This window comes from Schistocerca nitens, chromosome 1 (assembly GCF_023898315.1).
Source record: "Schistocerca nitens isolate TAMUIC-IGC-003100 chromosome 1, iqSchNite1.1, whole genome shotgun sequence".
In the NCBI taxonomy this organism is placed as follows: domain Eukaryota; kingdom Metazoa; phylum Arthropoda; class Insecta; order Orthoptera; family Acrididae; genus Schistocerca; species Schistocerca nitens.
This window is the reverse complement of record NC_064614.1, coordinates 865,173,995-865,194,646: the sequence shown is the minus strand read 5'-3', so window position 1 is coordinate 865,194,646 and position 20,652 is coordinate 865,173,995. Positions and strand designations below refer to the sequence as shown.

Below are 20,652 nucleotides of genomic sequence, written 5' to 3'. Positions count from 1 at the left end.
GGTAATGTTTGTGTGTTACCTGTTGAACGAAGAATACAAAAAGCTATATTTCACTGAGAACTTCGTTATTGTTGATGACATAATTATTGATAAAACGATGCAAATTACAGCAAGCTGTATAGCAGATAATGTTTATCCTTCCTTCCCATCAATCATTCTTATGTGCTGTGTTTCGTGAAAATAAGCGCCGTAATGGACGTTGGTAGACGTACGATTGTAGTTTGTCATCTCGCAACAGCCCATCAGTTTGGTTGTTATATTATACTTTCAGTTCACTTACAAATGGAAACCATTTTTTCTCATGGTGCCCAAAGCAATGGCTGTCTCTTTTTGTAATCAGGGTAATAAGAAAACTATCAGATAAGGAATGAGTCTAAAACTTTTATTACGATAGCTGAAATACCGTCGGCGCAGGGAAAGAATGTGTTTTACGAAATATGCATTTCGCTTCTGTGATTGCAGCAAGTGGAAAGTGAACGTCCTTGAAAGATCTAACAGCGGCGCGCGACAAAGGGAAGGACGAGTCTAGCGGCCTGCCTTAGCGCTGGCGCAGCGTGGCCTACGTGCGCGCGTGGTACCGGAACATGGCTGACGATCCGCTAACAGCTGCTGTCAGTCGTCTAATCGATGGCCTTAGGTTCGCCGCAGCCATTTAATTGGTCCGCTGGGATGCGCGCGCACCCGAAAAGGCTACACCGCCGTTGCTAGGTAACGCCAGGCTTTGGTGACGTTGCGTAACTGTTCTAAGTACGCGTTTCTGCTTGCGGGGGCGCGAGGTGGCGCCAGTGCGTGGGGCGGAAGGATCGCCGCAGTAGGAGGGTAGAATGGTGGGGGAGGGTTGCTGGGTGGTGCCGCTGTGTTGCCAAGCCTGCGCGCCAGACTTCCGTCAATCGACGGAGGCCAACAGTATTTGAAGGGGTAAAATGAATTATGATGAGTTAAAAATGGGATCGATTTCGTGCATACTCCGGTGAATATTTTTGTTGCACGAGGCGAATTAATACGCCTTCCAGTAGTTCACCTTTAGGTAAAGCTCAATCAACCCGAAGCTTGGTTTGAATGCCACAGTGCTTTTCTAGGAATGGCCCTATCATACTTGGTATGTCCTTACCTTCCTCTTGAGCTGAGCCGCGCGGCTTAAGGCGCCATGTCACGGATTGCGCGGCCGCTCCTGCCGGAGGTCAGAGACCTCCCTCGGCCATTGGGTGTGTGTTTTGTTCTTAGCATAAGTTAGTTTAAGTAGTGTGTAAGTCTAGGGAGCGATGACCTCAGCAGATTGGTCCCTTAGGAAGTCACACACATTTGAACATTTTCTTGAGCTGACTTAACGCAGCTCTGTGGGAACCTACAATTTAACAAGAACTCCGAACCACCGTTGATCTAGGCATTTTTTTTTATCTTACCAGAGGTGAAAGAAGTCATACGTGACAGAGGAAATCCTAGGACTAACCAGGGATCGAACTCGAGTCATTTGAATGCGTAGTCCGCACTTTACGACTGAACCACCGAGCCATGCTCTGTTCGCTTTAACGCTCCCATTGACATAACGTACGGAATGAATGTACTTTATATTTCTTCCATATGATGCAGAACAGTATTTTCTTACTTACTGTGCTAAAATATTCTTGACTGAGTTCATATAGTACCAAAGACGAGAACAACGCTGAGTCGAACATGGTGAACACGCGAATTCTGCAACTTGTCGAAACCTGCCCTTACCGCCAGTACACGAATCCGCAACTAGCAGCAGACCCGTGATTTTCTCTTGGCCACTCCAGAGACACGTCAGTAAACCATCATGTCGTAGAAGTGTAGCAGTAGTAAAGAGTATTAGTAGATTTTTATTACATTTTTAAAAGAAACGTAAATTATTGTGTTAAATACCATACTTGACAGAAGGATGACGAAAAATTGTTTAAAGGAAAGAGAGTATATAATAACTAGCTCCAACTGCAAGTACTATATAAGCCAACGATAACATTTAAGCTTGGTGTAAAATACATTCCAATCAGATCTGCGTGCCCTTTTTAACATTTTGTCATTGCAAAGTTTAGTTATGGATTAATTCATGTCTTTCTGTGTTAACTTGTCAGTTTTTGGCGCGGAATTTGAGCAGAGACACTATTTAGCCTACTGTAACAGGCTGTGTGCACTCCTTTCCAGTTACTAACGAAACAGTGTTATGGTGAGCCCATTCGAAAGAAGACTTAAAGCGAGAATGGAAACTGGAACGCTTTCGTCGTTCTCCAAAGGGGAGAGGACTCATCTGCCTACATCTACACTCCTGGAAATGGAAAAAAGAACACATTGACACCGGTGTGTCAGACCCACCATACTTGCTCCGGACACTGCGAGAGGGCTGTACAAGCAATGATCACACGCACGGCACAGCGGACACACCAGGAACCGCGGTGTTGGCCGTCGAATGGCGCTAGCTGCGCAGCATTTGTGCACCGCCGCCGTCACTGTCAGCCAGTTTGCCGTGGCATACGGAGCTCCATCGCAGTCTTTAACACTGGTAGCATGCCGCGACAGCGTGGACGTGAACCGTATGTGCAGTTGACGGACTTCGAGCGAGGGCGTATAGTGGGCATGCGGGAGGCCGGGTGGACGTACCGCCGAATTGCTCAACACGTGGGGCGTGAGGTCTCCACAGTACATCGATGTTGTCGCCAGTGGTCGGCGGAAGGTGCACGTGCCCGTCGACCTGGGACCGGACCGCAGCGACGCACGGATGCACGCCAAGACCGTAGGATCCTACGCAGTGCCGTAGGGGACCGCACCGCCACTTCCCAGCAAATTAGGGACACTGTTGCTCCTGGGGTATCGGCGAGGACCATTCGCAACCGTCTCCATGAAGCTGGGCTACGGTCCCGCACACCGTTAGGCCGTCTTCCGCTCACGCCCCAACATCGTGCAGCCCGCCTCCAGTGGTGTCGCGACAGGCGTGAATGGAGGGACGAATGGAGACGTGTCGTCTTCAGCGATGAGTGTCGCTTCTGCCTTGGTGCCAATGATGGTCGTATGCGTGTTTGGCGCCGTGCAGGTGAGCGCCACAATCGGGACTGCATACGACCGAGGCACACAGGGCCAACACCCGGCATCATGGTGTGGGGAGCGATCTCCTACACTGGCCGTACACCACTGGTGATCGTCGAGGGGACACTGAATAGTGCACGGTACATCCAAACCGTCATCGAACCCATCGTTCTACCATTCCTAGACCGGCAAGGGAACTTGCTGTTCCAACAGGACAATACACGTCCGCATGTATCCCGTGCCACCCAACGTGCTCTAGAAGGTGCAAGTCAACTACCCTGGCCAGCAAGGTCTCCGGATCTGTCCCCCATTGAGCATGTTTGGGACCGGATGAAGCGTCGTCTCACGCGGTCTGCACGTCCAGCACGAACGCTGGTCCAACTGAGGCGCCAGGTGGAAATGGCATGGCAAGCCGTTCCACAGGACTACATCCAGCATCTCTACGATCGTCTCCATGGGAGAATAGCAGCCTGCATTGCTGCGAAAGGTGGATATACACTGTACTAGTGCCGACATTGTGCATGCTCTGTTGCCTGTGTCTATGTGCCTGTGGTTCTGTCAGTGTGATCATGTGATGTATCTGACCCCAGGAATGTGTCAATAAAGTTTCCCCTTCCTGGGACAATGAATTCACGGTGTTCTTATTTCAATTTCCAGGAGTGTATATTCGCGCTCTCCTGCCTGAAAGAGAACTAGCGGAATTCGGGCGGAGGGTTTAGTGTGCCATACGTCTGTCTTTCCTGATTCTGCGAAGTTCGTGTTCGGCCGAAAGCCTTACCGGAAAACGTGTGTGTGAAACGTAACACGAGAGTTATCGATACCAGCTTCGCGGCTGTACGTATGAGCTGGTGCGTGTCTGTAGAACCACGGAGGTCTCAAAGGCACTAACGGCAGACTAAGTGAACAATCGGGAGATTAACTGCGTGCACCTGCAGCGCAGCCTTTGTGTTGGCGCTGGCGTGCCTCGAACTACGGCTGAGCGTACTCGCCAAGCCACAGAACCGGTCGCATGTCGAGGGCAGTGTACCCCGCGGCCGCGCAGAAGCCGCCAAGTGCACGCCAGCTTCGGCGGGGGGCGCCCACAGGGTGGGGCACTCTCGTTCCCAATCAGCTGTTGCCCACGAGTGACGCGGAAATGATAATTAAGTGAAGCAAAGGAATGATAGGCAGCATGTTGTGGTTGTCTTCAGTTCGGGAACTGGTTTGATGCAGCTCTCCAGAGTAGTAAATTTCCTGGTGACAATCCTGTTCGGTAGTGCACGCCCAGAGATCGGAATGGGGTACTACACTCCGCAACAAAATTAAAGTACCACTGTTTTGAAACCAGGTAATTGCCTCCCATTCCGCACATAATTTGAAATTTGACACAAAAATGCCTGCAACCCTCCTCTGTAATGGTGCAAAAGCATGGCGCCCTGCGACGTTAACCTCAGCTTCAGCTACGCTCCAAATGCGAAAAAAAAGACCACAGATCAGAAGTCCATGTGAGCTTTGAAGTGAGTTGATGATGTCACATTGAAACCAAATTTCAGTAAATTCTTGCCCAACGCCATCGTGGACGTGTTACATGATGGGAAGGTAGTCACACTCCATCTTACCCATATTTCACCCCTTCTTTTGTCGCCTCTGCAATGAAGGTAGTACCACGACATCCGGCATTGATATAACGCGGTTTTGTCACGGGTAGTTAACGGGGACATTTCAGACGCACTGCCGCTCAGAATCAACACGAAAAGGCTTCAGATGGTGGCAAAAATGGCGTCAATGAAACTAAACAGTTTGCAGTACGATGAACAACAGGACGACGTTCTTGACAACGTTCGACAACTGCTGCCACTGCCTGGGTGTTTCAACCCTACTTTAAGGACATCGTTGGGATGCAACCGCGTTGAACGTGATCTCTTAGTGCGACCGCAATTTTTGTTCGTGTATGAAGGGTGGAGGCACTAGGGACCGTTCGAAAACGTTCTATAAAAATTCGAACGTGATGCGAAGCAGCGAACGGGTTTTGTGCTGTTTCGCCCCCTTCTGTGGCGCGATTCGGGGGAGGGGGGGGGGTGGCGTTGCTACATTATCATGTGTTTGAATAAAACGGCAAAGGACCTATCTAAGACCCCGCAGTTTGGCAACACCCTCGATGTGACCCACGCGCCTTTATTGAGCACGTTCAAAATGTACCTGCCGGAAACTTCGACACCGATTTAGTCTCGCAGCTGCTCTTAGTACCTGAAGGTGGGCAAGCCGCACCTAACAGGTGTCGAAGGGTTTGCCTAGCTCTCAGTACTAAATGAGGATAAAAAAACTAACTAAAATTTTGTTTTAAATTTTAAAATGTTCATTTTTAGATGCATCAAAACAAAAACTTAAAAATTTCTTTCTATAAAAAGTGTGACAGTGCTCAAAGAGAGCCATGCTACACGCACGAATTGCACAGTAGCTTAGAACAATTGATGTAAATAGGGAGCTTGCACTTAGAATGTAAGGGTACAGCTTTTGATTTGTTATTCGAACAAAATGAACATCTTTCTCTTATTTCTCTCCAATTTATGGTCGCTTAGCTCATTTTCTGGTGCTGCTAGCTGAAGTTTTAGAGCCCTGGAATGCTCGTCTGAATTGTGTGGGGAAGACTTTGATTATTTAGATCTAATGGGTCAATACGGTTTGATCGTGAAGTGATGCAAGTCAATCCGATGATGATATGGCTGGTGACACGAGCATCTCAGTCTTTTTTTTTTTCGTAAAAATATTTCATGGAATTAGTCTCTTCATTCACGTCAGCTTCAGATTGTTGAATCTGTTTGCTTTCAGAAAATTCGGGGTAAATTACGCCGAGGTGTTGAATTTTCGCCGGCTGGAGTGGCCGAGCGGTTCTAGGCGCTACAGTCTGGAACCGCGCCACCGCTACGGTCGCAGGTTCGAATCCTGCCTCGGGCATGGATGTGTGTGATGTCCTTAGGTTAGTTAGGTTGAAGTAGTTCTAAGTTCTAGGGACTGATGACCTCAGAAGTTAAGTCCTATAGTGCTCAGAGCCATTTGCACCATTTTTGCGTTGAATTTTCACTAATTTCGTCTTCATGGCTGCGTAATTCATTCTTCAACCATTGATGTAATATGTCGTATCGATTTCCAGCAACTATTTAGATTTTTCCATTACAAATACCTAAAATAAAACAGTAAATCTGAAGAAATAACAGAAATAAATCATATGTAAATAGTGGTAGTCCGTACTGCCGGAAGATGCCTAGGAGACAAGGGGAGGGGGGAGCTGTGGTTCCCGCTAAGTCTTTTACACACGAACATGGGTCCACTGGTCTCACGACTATAGTTAAGGTAAGAGCCACAAGAAAATCGATCTGCCTGAACAACCATAGAGGCAACTGTTTCTAGTCTCTTAGCAAATTGATCCACACAGCTGTGATAATTTTTTTTAAAAAACGTATTTTCACTAAAACGGTATTTGTAGTACAGAATACTTCTTGCAACATTTCCTGAAGATTGCGCATAGCACTATGGTGCGTATAAAATGTTTTCTTTGAGTACTTTTCGATTGCTTTGTACTTTTTTTTATTAATAATAAAACCGTTCAAGCGTCAAAACTCCAAATGATGTTTATTTGCATAAATGAGGTGAAAAAAATATTGAATGTAATTGACAGAGGATCTTTAAACATCTGGGCTGAATATCATTACGTATTCTTTATCAAAACTGCAGAATCTGCTAGCTGAACAAAAGTCGTTTTTAAAAAAATTATCTGTATAGTATAGATGAGTTCTTTATACTAGCTACACAATCCAGTTGTTTGCTTTCTGCTACTATCACATCACAAATCTCTCAGCAGTAACATGATCCTATTCTTTGGAAATAATTCCAGTAAACTTATATCGTTTGAATGACTGGACCATTTTAAGTTTTACAGTTCGTTTATAATGCTGTTTTCAGTGAGATAACTCTTAGATATTCTTCATTTTCATTTCATCAAAAGAATTAACGGTAACGATTATTGCTGTCGTGCCTAAAATTGGAGCTATAATTGAAAAGCGTGCTTTTCGTCATTGGAATACTAATTTCGAAACTTTAATTTACTAACTTACATATGTCCATTGTTGCTCTAGTGAGAAGATAGTTCCTTTTTATGAATCTGGTGATGTATCTGTTGATGTGTGTTTAAAAGCTCGAATGAACGACTGGGAGAACGGTAGCAACGTGGTAAATGATAAAAGAGCACAATACGGTGGAGTTGGGCAACATATCACAAGGAAGAAAAATATCCTTAGACCACGTACTCCGCACGAAAGACAGAAAAAAATCTAACGCTAATTTAGGAGATCACAACAAACCTAAATGGTGCGAAGAATGGGTATGTAAGGACAAGATTTGATGGATGGGACATTTTTAACCAGAAAATCGTGAACGAGACTATCTAAAGATGAAGCTAAGCGTGTTACAGCCAAGGACAGAGGAAAGGACAAAAAGCTCACATCAGAAGCACGAACAATATAGGGGCAAGGATAATGTAACTTGCTTGGAAACCAAACTATACCTCTCCTGGAAAGGGCTCCAGTGCGAAAAAATTGAAGGTAGGGGCATGGGATTGTTCAATGGAATTTGCAGATGGTTGTATCGTTCAAACTCTGGGCCAAGATCTATTTGCGGAGGAAAAAAAAAGTGCCTTAGACGTTTACAAAGGGGCGCCAGAGGCGCCTCGGGTAAGGAGTTGTGCTGTGCACGTCCGGCAGGTGTGCGTATGGCGGGCGTCGCACGTGTCCGGGTGGGCGCAGCTGCCCACCACCCGCCACCTGCATCGGTATCACCATCCACCTGCGAGACGAGAAGACCGCGTCTCTGCACCGACGGCCGGCAGCTGCTTCCGCAACAGGTCGAGAGCAGCACGCAGCTCCTTCCGGCAGTCGCGGCCCAACTCCCGCGCACTACACTTCCCGAGTTAGCTAGCACGCGTCACAGCGTCCAGTCCGTCAGGGAAGTACCCACACCCGGCGTCACAAGTGTGTGCGTCAGACGCCGACGCAGAGCTTCGTCACAGTACCGTGTCAGCGTTGTGCGGGAGCAGTCGGACTGCGCTGGTACCTCTTGCGAAGTTTCTTGTGGAGTTCTGAGGGTGAGTTCTGCCACTGGTATGAAAACGCTATAATATCTAGCTTAAGGACATTAATATGTAAAAGACGACAGGTTGTTAGGGGTCTAGTTGCATGACAGTGACGACGACATGCAGAAATTCGAATGAAAGTGGTCGATCTGGAATACCGGTTCAATTTCAGGTTCAAGTTCTGGCCCTGGATTCCTTTCCGATTGCCACTTCACGGAGCTCAACGTGCAGCGTCGATCACATGTTTTCCTTTCATAAACCCCATCTTAGTACCGTACGTCTTCTGCGTATTTTAAAGAATGAAGTCGAATGGTATCGTTCATCTCTCACGATACACGCTTACCAATAGTGTGCACAGATACAGTACATGTTTCCTTGGTTATAATAAAAATGATATTTTTTCATTGATTGCGTAGCTGCTTATAGATAGTAGGAGAGGTCGGAACCAACTTATAGGCAGGTTTCCTCTATCTCTTGATGCCATCTAAACAATTCGATAAACCTGTTAGGTTGGCTGTAGTTTAGCACACCATTGTTATCGATCTCTTTTGATTCATTGCAGCCCGGGTTCCCGGGTTCGATTCCCGGCGGGGTCAGGGATTTTCTCTGCCTCGTGATGACTGGGTGTTGTGTGCTGTCCTTAGGTTAGTTAGGTTTAAGTAGTTCTAAGTTCTAGGGGACTGATGACCATAGATGTTAAGTCCCATAGTGCTCAGAGCCATTTGAACCATTTTTTTGATTCATTGCAAAAGACCAGTAAGTTGTACGAGGATGACTTCTGAAAACATTCTTTTGTTTTTAATTTAAAGAAATCACCTGCAGTGAATTACAGAAACCGCGAACGACTCAAATGTGTGTGCCTAGGCGAGGATTTGAAGTCCGTTCCAAGGTCCCAACCAGTGAACCTGTGTGCAGATAGATACAGGACTGTTCGACCAGCAATTTTGAAATTCTGTCTGTGTATTTTACACCCGTCTTGCTAAGTTTTCGAACTTCAGTAATAGCTAACACATTATACAGAAATATGTTATGACCTCCATTCAGCAGCCACGCGGTATGGGTCGCCTTGCCACGGTTCGCGCGGCTCTCCCCGTCGGAGGTTCGAGTCCTCCGTCGGGCATGTGTGTGTGTGTGTGTGTGTGTGTGTGTGTGTGTGTGTGTGTGTGTGTGTGTCTGTGTGTGTGTTGTTCTTAGCGTAAGTTAGGTTAAGTTGTGTGTAAACCTACGGACCGATGACGTCAGCAGTTTGGTCCCATGGGAACTTACCACCACCACCTCCTCCATCACAGGATAGTGACGTTTAAACAGCCTGCTTGTAAACTTTTTGCAATGCTTCTCGGCCGGTAAGAAAGTTTACCGCACGGTTACAACGGTAGTAAGAATGTAACACATCGTGTGTAAGGCATTCGTGAAAGTTTATTAACTAACAAATATAGTGATTTCCGTGGCTGAGGTCGCGTGGCGCTCGACCCCGGGGTAAGCCTGTTCGAATCCTGGTGGTGGACAAAATTTTCATTGCCAGTATTTGGCCGGAAAGGGGGGGGGGAGGGAGAGAGGTGGTGACGTAAAGTTCCTGATCACCAAACTTTGCGCCATTGTCATGGTTTAAATACCAAACTCTCTACAGTGAGGGCATGTGACACTGTTGATGGTTAGCCGTTCGTCGGACGGGTACGTTAAGCTTAGCGGGCGCCTTGGTACTATTCTCGAGGATCTGGTTATGTACTGGCACCGGGTTTCACCTTCTACTTTCCATCCTTATATCATCATCATACTCCACAAATATTACACACACACACACACACACACACACACACACATGTAGTAATACAAATATTGTAATGGAGCATGTTGCAAATAAATAAAAATAAAGAAAAACAAGTATGGTAGTGGAAATGGGTAATATTCTGAAGATGGGCGTAGTTTCTGGTAGCGCGGTTCGCGAAAAACGAAATGAAAAAGTTATAGCGTGTTTAAGCGCGTATTCAGACCTGCCCTTTCATGCAATATGTTTCTGTTAGAGCTAACAGTTTTGCCGTTTGTTGTTGATTGGTGAACACCAATATATCACGATAGACTTTCAACGTATTAAACGCGCCGGCCGGGGTGGCTGAGCGGTTCTAGGCGCTACAGTCTGGAACCGCGTGACCGCTACGGTCGCATGTTCGAATCCTTCCTCGGGCATGGATTTGTGTGATGTCCTTAGGTTAGTTAGGTTTAAGTAGTTGTAAGTTCTAGGGGACTGATGACCTCAAAAGTTACGTCCCATAGTGCTCAGAGCCATTTGAACCATTTATTAAACGCGCAAACATAGTTGACACTCGGCGCGCTGGATGATGGGAGTGGCTGTAAATGCGAAATTTGAAATGCGTTTGCTGTCGCTCCCATCAGCCATCACGCCGAGTGTCAGCTTTGTTGGCGCGGGCACACTGACGAGCCAAAGAAACTGGTACTCCTGCCTAATATCGCGTAGAGCCCCGCAATCACTATGTGACATGGACTCGACTAACGTCTGAAGGCGCCGGCCGCGGTGGTCTCGTGGTTCTAGGCGCGCAGTCCGGAACCGTGCGACTGCTACGGTCGCAGGTTCGAATCCTGCCTCGGGCATGGATGTGTGTGATGTCCTTAGGTTAGTTAGGTTTAAGTAGTTCTAAGTTCTAGGGGACTGATGACCACCGATGTTAAGTCCCATAGTGCTCAGAGCCATTTGAACCATTTGAACGTCTGAAGGCGGCGGCGGCGGCTCATCGTTGTCACGTCGCCTATAACTAAGCGAGTTACTTGACTTGACGTGCAGCTGTGCAAGCTTCTTATTACGTTTATTTTGGGTGCGGAACGGTTATCACATCGTTGCATCTGACAGTTGGTGACATTCGTGATGACTCACTGGGATCTGTGAACCCGCGACGACAAACGCTACGCCTTTTTGTGAGGCAATTAAGGATAGTCACTTTGTCGCTTTTGGATAACAGTAATACTTAGAAACAACGTAGATATCAAATTCTGTAGGAGCCTAGTTAGATCTGTAAATGAAGTTCGTTGCGCTGACGATGAATGTTCGTTGTGTTGTTTGTAACTACTTGGAGTGAAGTCTTATCAGTTAACTGCTTGTTAGTGTCGCAGATGAATTGTGGTCACCGTTATTATTGTTATGCGGGGTGCTGATGTTTAAAGTCAACGTTAAAATTTTGTAAGGTTCTTTAGAAACCGAAAATCGTAAATTATCCCAGAGATAGTATATAGGAGTCGTTCAGTAGAGATGGGGAAGTAACTCGTTCTAGAAGCTTAGCGACGAATGAAATGTGCGTCGCTACAACAGTAGTTCACAGTGATGTTGGCGACGACTTTTCTCCGTTAGGGGAAAAAGTGTCCCAACCAGATTCCGGTCCTGTCTTCCTTATTAGGGTTATTGTGGTTTCAGCTAATTACTTTAGCAGACACAAGTAGGTGTATCACAGGAACAAGTGTTCCATCTATAATGACTGCATTGTCGACGGTACTTTACATCGACGTATTGTCTGCTATGTTTTGTCTCTCGATGTTCGGCCGATGTTTGTTTAGTGATTTCTGACTGGCGTTGTGGCTGATTCACCCTCCCTTGCGGACTTTCCGCCACCAGCAATGCAGGGCGAATTTTCGATATCGTCTCAGTCGTGCTGGCGAAACGTCACGAAAGTCATTAAACAAACGTCAGTCGAAGGCACCGAGACAGAACCCGCAGTCAAAACGTCAACAAATGGCCACATGGGGCGTCAACACTTTTGTAGTATGTTACGTCGTTGACAAGGGGAATCTCCTAAGGAGACAGAACTTTGCGAGAATGCTGCTAGGAGCAGCTGTGGTGACTCAGCTGAAGAGACTTGGCAAAGTTGCAGAATCGTGTTTGTATTGCAGTGCCTTAACCACACATTGCGTGCTTATCCACGTATGAAGAGGTTATTCTTGGGATCTGGCTTGAGGAAGAAGAAGGAGCACACTTGGAAGGGAAGCCATAAACCAGTGTTATTAAATGGAATGTTTTGTGAAAGGCAATACGGACTTTCCTAAGAAGACAACAGATGTATCACTCCATCTAAATCGGCAAGATAGCAACCGAATCAGATTAGCTGATTGCTTGTGATTTGACCGCTCGCTTACTACTGCTGCTCCGTTATTCTTCGGGATGGATCGGTGTTGACTTACGAATTCAGGAAAATACCAAACAGTGTCATTATCCGTTACTGCAATCAATAGATACTAGCTATTGTAGTTATACGTTTTTCCTCCTCTAGAGGTAGCTTTCTTTACCGTGTCTCTCTTTCCAGCTTTCCGCCCCATTCAGCAAACGCATGTGCTAGAGCGAGTTATAAACGACAAACCTATCATTTGATCCTTCTATTTAATGTTTTCGTTCAATGGGTAAGCCCGTACATTGCTTTGATGCGCCTTGCGCGCAGCGAAATGACGTTTGTATCTTTGACCCTTCAGTCGCTGGTTTTACAAGTAAGATGTACGATAACTGTGAGACAGATTCTATAAAAACTGTCTTGTTGAAGTGCTTTACGTATTACGAAGATACTACTGTCCATTTACTAAAGTATGTTTTCGTTGCTTCTTGTTGCAATTTTGTCATCTGTTTGAAGCTATTCTGTGTCGTCTTAATTACTGAAGGAAGATATCTTCTCTATTGGTTTTTACACTTGATTTTCTGCTTTTTTTGATTGTTTTCGCAGAATGTTTTTTGGAGAGCTAACAGGGTAAAATTCTCGTGGTTTTAAAGCTGCATTTAATAAAACAAAAGTCAAAAACTTTTAACAAAATGAACTGCCGTTTTCATGCCAAGTAAAAACTGTTGACTGCTGAGATCGGCACGCTGTCCTATACTGTACTATAGTGGTTTTCAGTACTCCAAAGGCAATGCTGGCTCCATGATATCACAAACCTGCAGTAAGCCACATCAACTGTCTGCTGCTTGATTCAACTCTCACATCCACGATGTGCTTTATGTTCCAGTATCTAAGTCTGACCCTGATATTCTTTTCTTTCACTGAGATGACCTATAGCAGTTAAAAACTAGTTTTTCATGTACTTCTAATCACGAAACTTCATTTTTATATTCGACTAAATTACAGTTTTTTCAGGAAAAGTGTCACATAAACCGTTAATTCCATTTCCTATCCCCCCCCCCTCTCTCTCTCTCTCTCTCTCTCTCTCTCTCTCTCTCTCCCCTCCTCCCCCTCCCTGCCTCCCTCCACCTCCACCCTTGGAAGTTAACATCTCTCACGTACTTAAGCACACAGATGACGGGAGTGGTTTCTCCAAATGCGGAATAATTTGTGATTACTTTCGAATGATGTACATGACATTCCGGTGGCAGACAACCCGTAAAATGAAGCCCTATGTAGCCAAGACAGTGGAGTTTTAAATTCTTTCTTGTTTCACAGCACTGTGAAAACTTGTGACACATAGTGTGCACAGACGACGATTAGAGTATTCTCTGTTTGCCAACTATTTCTGCATCGGGAAAATACTTACATTTCATGAAAACACAAATTACAAAGGCCAAATCGTCAACGGGGAATCTATCGGCACAGTAGAAAGTTCTACGCAAAGGTTGAAGGTAATATTTAGGAAAGTTGATTGTACGGATTTGTGTTGTTAAATCGGTAACTACCAGATCCCAAGAAACTTTATAAAAATAAACAAAATTATTAACAGTAAGAATTATGGAGGAGGTAGTATCAAGAAAACTGTGCCTAACAACAAACAATCCTGTTGGCAGAACATCCGCAACTGAGCAATATAGAGGTTGGAAACACCGCTTCAGTTGTAAATTGCGTTATTTATTTTCACACGACCGGTTTCGAACTGTTATAAGCCCATCCTCAGGTGTCGCAGCTATGCTGTGGTCCCCGAGCGGGGCATGTACCAGGCGCGGTGTGTATGAGTGCTCATAGGCAGTACACCGCGCCTGGTACATGCCCGCTCGGGGACCACAGCACAACTACGACACCTGAGGATGGGTCGTGTGAAAATAAAGTAATTTGCAACTGAAGCGGTATTTTCAACCTCTGCTGTTCGTAACAAGTGATAATACCTGAAGCTGATTTAGACGACATACGATGATAACTCTTCAAAATCGAATGAAGTTCTTTTAAGCAGGGTAAAAACGTCGACGGAACGTGAGTCTCTAATTTTTCTTCCATTTTTATTCCTTTAAATGATTAACTAAAAAAGTGTTTCCTACTCCTAATAGGCCACGCATGGTTTTAAATAGTTGTACCCACGCCTGCAATGCCGGCCGGTGTGGCCGTGTGGTTCTAGGCGCTTCAGTCTGGAACCGCGTGACTGGTACGGTCGCAGGTTCGAATCCTGCCTCGGGCATTGATGTGTGTGATGTCCTTAGGCTAGTTAGGTTTAAGTAGTTCTAAGTTCTAGGGGACTGATCACCTCAGAAGTTAAGTCCCATAGTGCTCAGAGCCATTTGAACCACGCCTGCAATAGAAATATCTGTAGCAAATTTTATTGGAAGTACAATTAATGTATGCCCTCTGTAACGAGACAAGCTTCGTCCAGTGCCACTTGATAATGTATTTGCGATATGTTTTCCATCAGATTATGCGGATCTTGACTCACAAGAAGAACACAGCAAGTGCCATAATCCGATTTCCCAGAAACCTCGCTCGTTGGAGGACGGGTCAAAACAAGCGAGCACGCCTGTCTACTTAACTGTAGATATTCGACCGTTTCTGAGAAAACAACAATCGAAGTTTTCAAGGTACTTCATATGCCCCCTCGCGTGAGGAAGATTCAACCGAGGCGGTGGCGCGTTGGTTAGCGTCGCTATTTCACGCTTTTGCGCCCCGTGTTCGAAACCCTATTATTATTTTTATTTTTCGTTCGTCTACCCATATTCGTAGAAGATTATTCCGCGACTGTTTTCCAGTGTATATTGAAATAATGTTGTCCTTATTCGTCTATAAATTGCTAAGTCGGGTGAAAGAATTAACAAAAAGGAAAAAAAACAATAAATGAATGATAAAATGATTTGAAGTTATGTTCCGTGAAATTACTGTAATATATCTTGATTCATAATCAATCGCAATCGTCAGTTTTCGGTAAAGTGATGAATTGGCGCGAGATTATTACCAATGCGTGAAGTATTCAGCAGTGTTAATGACGTTCCTTTACCGAGTAAGAATTGTACGAAGAAAAATGACTGTGGCAAACCTGCCTCCGCACGATGTTCGTCGTTTTCGAAATTTCTCTGTTTCGAATGTTTCTACGATCGGTATCATCCCTGAGAATGCACCAAATCTTCCTGAAGAATAAACATAAGAATAAAGTAACAGAATTATATAAGAATTGATATATGAATGAAATATAAGAATATGAGAATTTAAAAATAGTGCAGTGTCCAGTATATCATACCCACGTATATTACGTAATAAATATATGACACTTGTTGTGAAATACAGTTGTAATTTTACAATGTATATGACGCCCTTGTATCCCTTGACTTGATAACAAACATTCGGGTAGAAACCTTCTACAGACATTGAGTAGAGCAATGAAAAATAAAATAAATAAAAACAATAATCGACTTTCGAACACAGGACGCTAAAGTGAGAGGCCGCGACACTAGTCACTGTGCCACTATGTCGGCTGAGATTAACGTGCGCTAAAAAGGCATCTAAATTAGGTCGAAAACTTTGTCAGTCGGTATCTCAGATACGGTAGAGTATCTACGGATAAGCCGAGACACGAGTGTTCGCTTATTTTGACTTCTCTTCCACTGAGCGAAGTTTCTGGGAAATTGGGTTATGGCACTTTGCCGTGTTCTGCTCGTCAGTAGCAGCATATGATTGGAACCTGGTAATAATATGTCACCTGTGCAGCAAATTTCTTTGCAAAGACCACAACGTTTTAGAGTCGTTATATCTATTGATAGGCACTGTTATTACGTTCCACTTTACATGTTTTCATTACGTAGATATCCGGGTATTGAACAAAAAAAGCTCCCCGGTAGACCACCTACGAGTGTCCAAACAGGATGTTGGATTTTCCTAGGACGCCAAAGGGGAAACCGCCATGAGCTTTTCATTCATAGCAGAAAGTGTTACGCATCCAGTCTCCCCTCTCCTCCCTCTTCCCGACCAGCGGCGTGAGGCCATACATGACTCACTTGTAGGACTCCCATTCATTTTTTTATGAGCGCCGTTTGTTTTGTTTCAGGGCCGTCAAAGCCTTCCGACAAGTTCTTTACGTCGACCCAGGCTTCTCCCGCGCCAATGAAGTCCACCTCCGTTTGGGGTTGATGTTCAAAGTGAACAATGACTGGGAATCTGCCTTAAAACATTTACAGTTAGCTCTGATAGACGCCAGCCCTTGTACATTCTCCAAGTTAGAAAGTAAGTGCAGTGAAACAGTAAATGTAACTTCAAAATAAGTGCAAATTGTGTTTGATTTAAATCAAATCTGTAAACCCCTCTTTCTTTTTCTACAGTTCGTTTTCATATTGCACATTTGTATGAAGTTCAAGGAAAGTACAAAAGTGCTAAAGAAAACTACGAGCAGCTGCTTCGCGAAAAAGATTTACCAACTCACTTGAAAGCTGACATATGCAGACAATTAGGTAACAATATAATTTTCATAATACTGTCGTTCATTAATGTTGTGAAGCATTGTTTTGTGTTTTGTATCCCTATACACAATCGGATGTCGAGAACCAGAAATAACCATTCCATAGTATAACATGAATGAAGAACAATCTAAAATAAAGTAGTAAAGAAACTTCCACATCACCAGATTGAAAAAAAAATCTTTCTGAATAATGTATATGGTTTTTACTTGCCTTTAATAAAATCTCACATCAGTATGACTAGTTTTATAAAGAGAGGATGCATTCTGTTGCTAGTTTTAAGCTATATGTAAACAAAATTAAGTAAATTAGACAGCATAAACATATGAACATGACTTGGTCAGAAAATAAAGATTTAAAAACATGATAAATCATTCATGCAACTTACTTTTTATGCTGTTGTTATTGGCCACTGTGCCATCAAGAAACTTCTCATAATATAGATATAGCTTTTTTTTTTTTTACACTGGGAGTCGGTTACAGCTAACATCCTGAGTTGTGTGTCACTAAAATCCAGAACAATTGATTAAGAATTCAAAAAAATGTAGTAGACTGACCCACTCAACCATTGAATGTTTCATGTGGAGACAGTTATTCAACATTTCAAAATAGCTATAAAATTCCATTTCTAGTAACTTACTACCATTGGTTTGAGGGATAGGTCATTATGTCTTTGAAAATCACTGATTAAATTTAATATTTGATCAGTTTATTTCACTCTTGATACCATTAAGCAGCTTCAGTTGCATTTGTGACAAACCACATTTGTTTAACATTAATTGCTACCAATTTTTTTAAAAATTGTTTTCAGTATACTCAGGTGAAGCCCCATTAAGGGTGGAGCAAAGGATAAATTTAATTAATTATCTAAGAAATTGGCAGCTCATAAACTTCTCCCATACTTCTCCAACTGACCAGTTTATCCATAAATAATAAAGTAGTTGAGATAATCTACTTTCTTTGCCCATCATAATTCTGAACATGTGTGAGCAATCACATAATCAAGTATATGAAAGCATAAAAGTTATGTTTCTTGTGGAATATACTTTGAATGCTGACCTTCAATAAATAATAACACATCATTGACTGCTGTTCTGTAATATGCTGGAATGATATGTCATTCTCATTATCTGACTGGCCTGGCAAAATAATTTATGTTAATTATGTTATGTTCATTTTCAGGTTGGATGTATCATTGTGTTGACTCCCTGGGAGATAAGAATCACCGTGAAAGTTTAGCTATACACTGCCTACAGAAGTCAATTGAAGCTGATCCTAAATCTGGACAATCCCTCTATCTTCTGGGACGCTGTTTTGCTAGCATTGGGAAAGTACATGATGCATTTATTGCATACCGTAATTCTGTTGAAAAATCTGAAGGCAATGCAGACACCTGGTGTTCAATAGGGTATTGATACCTGAAAAATATTTTGTTTATGGTGTAGAGTTGTTTTGATAGCGTCCTAAACATGTTTGTTCTATTTCAGTGTCCTTTACCAGCAGCAAAATCAGCCTATGGATGCCTTACAGGCATACATCTGTGCAGTCCAGCTTGATAAAAGCCACACAGCAGCATGGACTAACCTTGGTATGCAGAATTTGTTTCCTTTCCTTCTTCTATATTTATTAACTAGTTGTATTCCTGTACTTCACTGCAAGGCTTTACAGCTGTGCCTGTGAATACTGCTGTTATTTTATGGGAATTGGCTGCTGCACTAATATGGACTGTTGTATCACAAACAGGCCATAAGAAAAGAATTCCAGATAGCCATTTATGAAACAACTCATCTGTTAAGACTGTATGTGACCTGTGTATCATAAATTATCTAATTTCCAAGTACAAGGCTCATACAACCTTCAACAATTCATATTCCCCAGTGAAATTATGAACAAACAGCCAATACTTATCATGTAGTCAGATTTCTTGTTTTGATATTTTCTTTTGTGTAAAATATTTTTGTCTATCGGGCCAGATAATAGACCTGTATTGTCAAGTGTATCTCAGTGCGGTGAGCTGTAAAGCTCATTTTTAATGCAAATTTCATAGGCAGTTTTACTACCATAGGGGGAGTACATCAAAACATACATTCCCAGATACATTCCCAGGGGGTGGCAGTGGTATATAAGAGACATTGGCTTAAAACTGTGGAGAACTTTGCATTTTTTAAAGAAAGATTATAAATTGCCCTGAGCCCACAGATAGAGTTCCACTAAAAATTCATCTAAAATGGTAATGACTGGATGGTTGGCATGGCAGAAAATCCCATGAAGACCAAAGAGTGGAAAAGAACCTATTCTGAAAGGGTGAAAATAATATGAGCACAAAGAAAAGTAAAGGAAAGCTTTGAAATGCCCCTTATTGTACATTAGGTGGTTCAGGAGAGTGCAAATCTGATGAATAATAAGTGTTAATGAGGCTGTTTACTCCGAGTTAGAGATGTTGATCAACTAGAGCAGACATATTTTATGTGGGAGCAGAGATACTAGATATTGTGAAGCATACAGGGTGGCCAGAGTGAGAAAGGAGACTCCATGTCTCCTGCTTCATAATGTACTTCTTATGCTGCCCCCACCCCACTCGGTGTCAGTGTAAGCATGAAAATGCCCTGTTCCTATCTTTTTGCAGTCCTTTTCTTCTCTAGTTATTGATATTTCTTTCCTTCACTTCTCATTTCCCACCTCTCTTGAAGAGTGGGCTGCTGCATCTGTGATCAGGTGGGCAGCATATAGGAAAATGATCAGGAGCATATATACTATCTGTCTCTATATATCTACTCTGCAAATCATTGTTCAGAAAACGTCAGAGACTACTTTTTTTACCGTTCTGTATAGTATTTAGTTCATGTATGGGAGCAACAGAACAGCTATTGTAAGTGCATATTTGTTCCCAGCTACATTTTACATATTTTGGTCTTATTCTCATCATTAGTCCATGACATATATGAAGGAAGCAGTGGGATTACTGAATTATCTAAATTTATCACCAGAATTTTGCAATAACATCACTTTTTCTTCCCGTTATTTCCTTTACATTTTGTGTGCATCTCCCTTATACTTTCCTCTGAGTTATAGTGACCTATCAGGATCCTCCCATTGTATCTCTGACTGCTTATGTATCAGCTGTTGTACTTGAGAATAACTCCTAACCACTAGGGCAGTACTCTAGGGTGTGTTGCAATTTTGTCTTGTAACTGATACCATTAACAGTATTTTTTCAGAACCTTCCCAAATAGTCTATCGTCCAATCACCTTCTGTATTACAGATTTCATGTTTGTTCTGTTTGATGTCATCTCATATCTTACTCCTAGATATTTATGTGGTGAAACAGGCTCCAGAAGTTTACTACTGCTGATGTAGTCTGAATCAGTCAGGTTCTTTCTCTTGTTTATAGAAATTATCTTTGTTTTATCATGATTTAAACAGAGCTGTCATCAAAACACAAAGGGAAACAGTTTGTAAGACATTCTCCAGGGCAAAGAAATCTTTCCTGTAGGAGCAAACAATATGAGAGTGCTAGTAACCTTGTGCAATTTTTTTAATATAGCTTGATTTGTAAAAATATAAGTCCTGGTACTGTGACCTTCTGGGAGTTGTTTTTGAAATTAAGACTTCTTGAAATGTTATTTAATGCTTTTTTGCACATTTTAAAAGAGCAAATTCAACTTTTTTACTGGTAAATAATGAAGTTCTATTGTACCACATCTCAAAATTTCTGTAAGATATTAGTATGAATAAAACCATTGCTGCATTGGACACAGTGAGCCTGTTTACAGTTTTATGAACAAGAAATAACAGTAACATAATTGGGAAGAAATTGTGAGAAGATATCAAACCTTAAGTTTTTAAAGGTATCATTTTCTGTGGTGGGGGAAAAAAGACAAGGCAGAA

At 43.1% G+C, this 20,652-nt stretch overlaps 1 protein-coding gene across 1 annotated transcript in view; it reads left to right on the top strand.

Moving 5' to 3' along the window:
- LOC126263553 (histone demethylase UTY) overlaps positions 1–20,652 on the top strand; it is a 371,377-nt gene that overhangs the window by 261,710 nt on the left and 89,015 nt on the right. The window contains exons 5-8 of the mRNA XM_049960649.1: positions 16,358–16,533; positions 16,629–16,757; positions 17,946–18,171; positions 18,251–18,351. Of these exons, the coding sequence (XP_049816606.1) occupies positions 16,358–16,533; positions 16,629–16,757; positions 17,946–18,171; positions 18,251–18,351 (632 nt within the window). The remainder of the gene's footprint in view (positions 1–16,357; positions 16,534–16,628; positions 16,758–17,945; positions 18,172–18,250; positions 18,352–20,652) is intronic.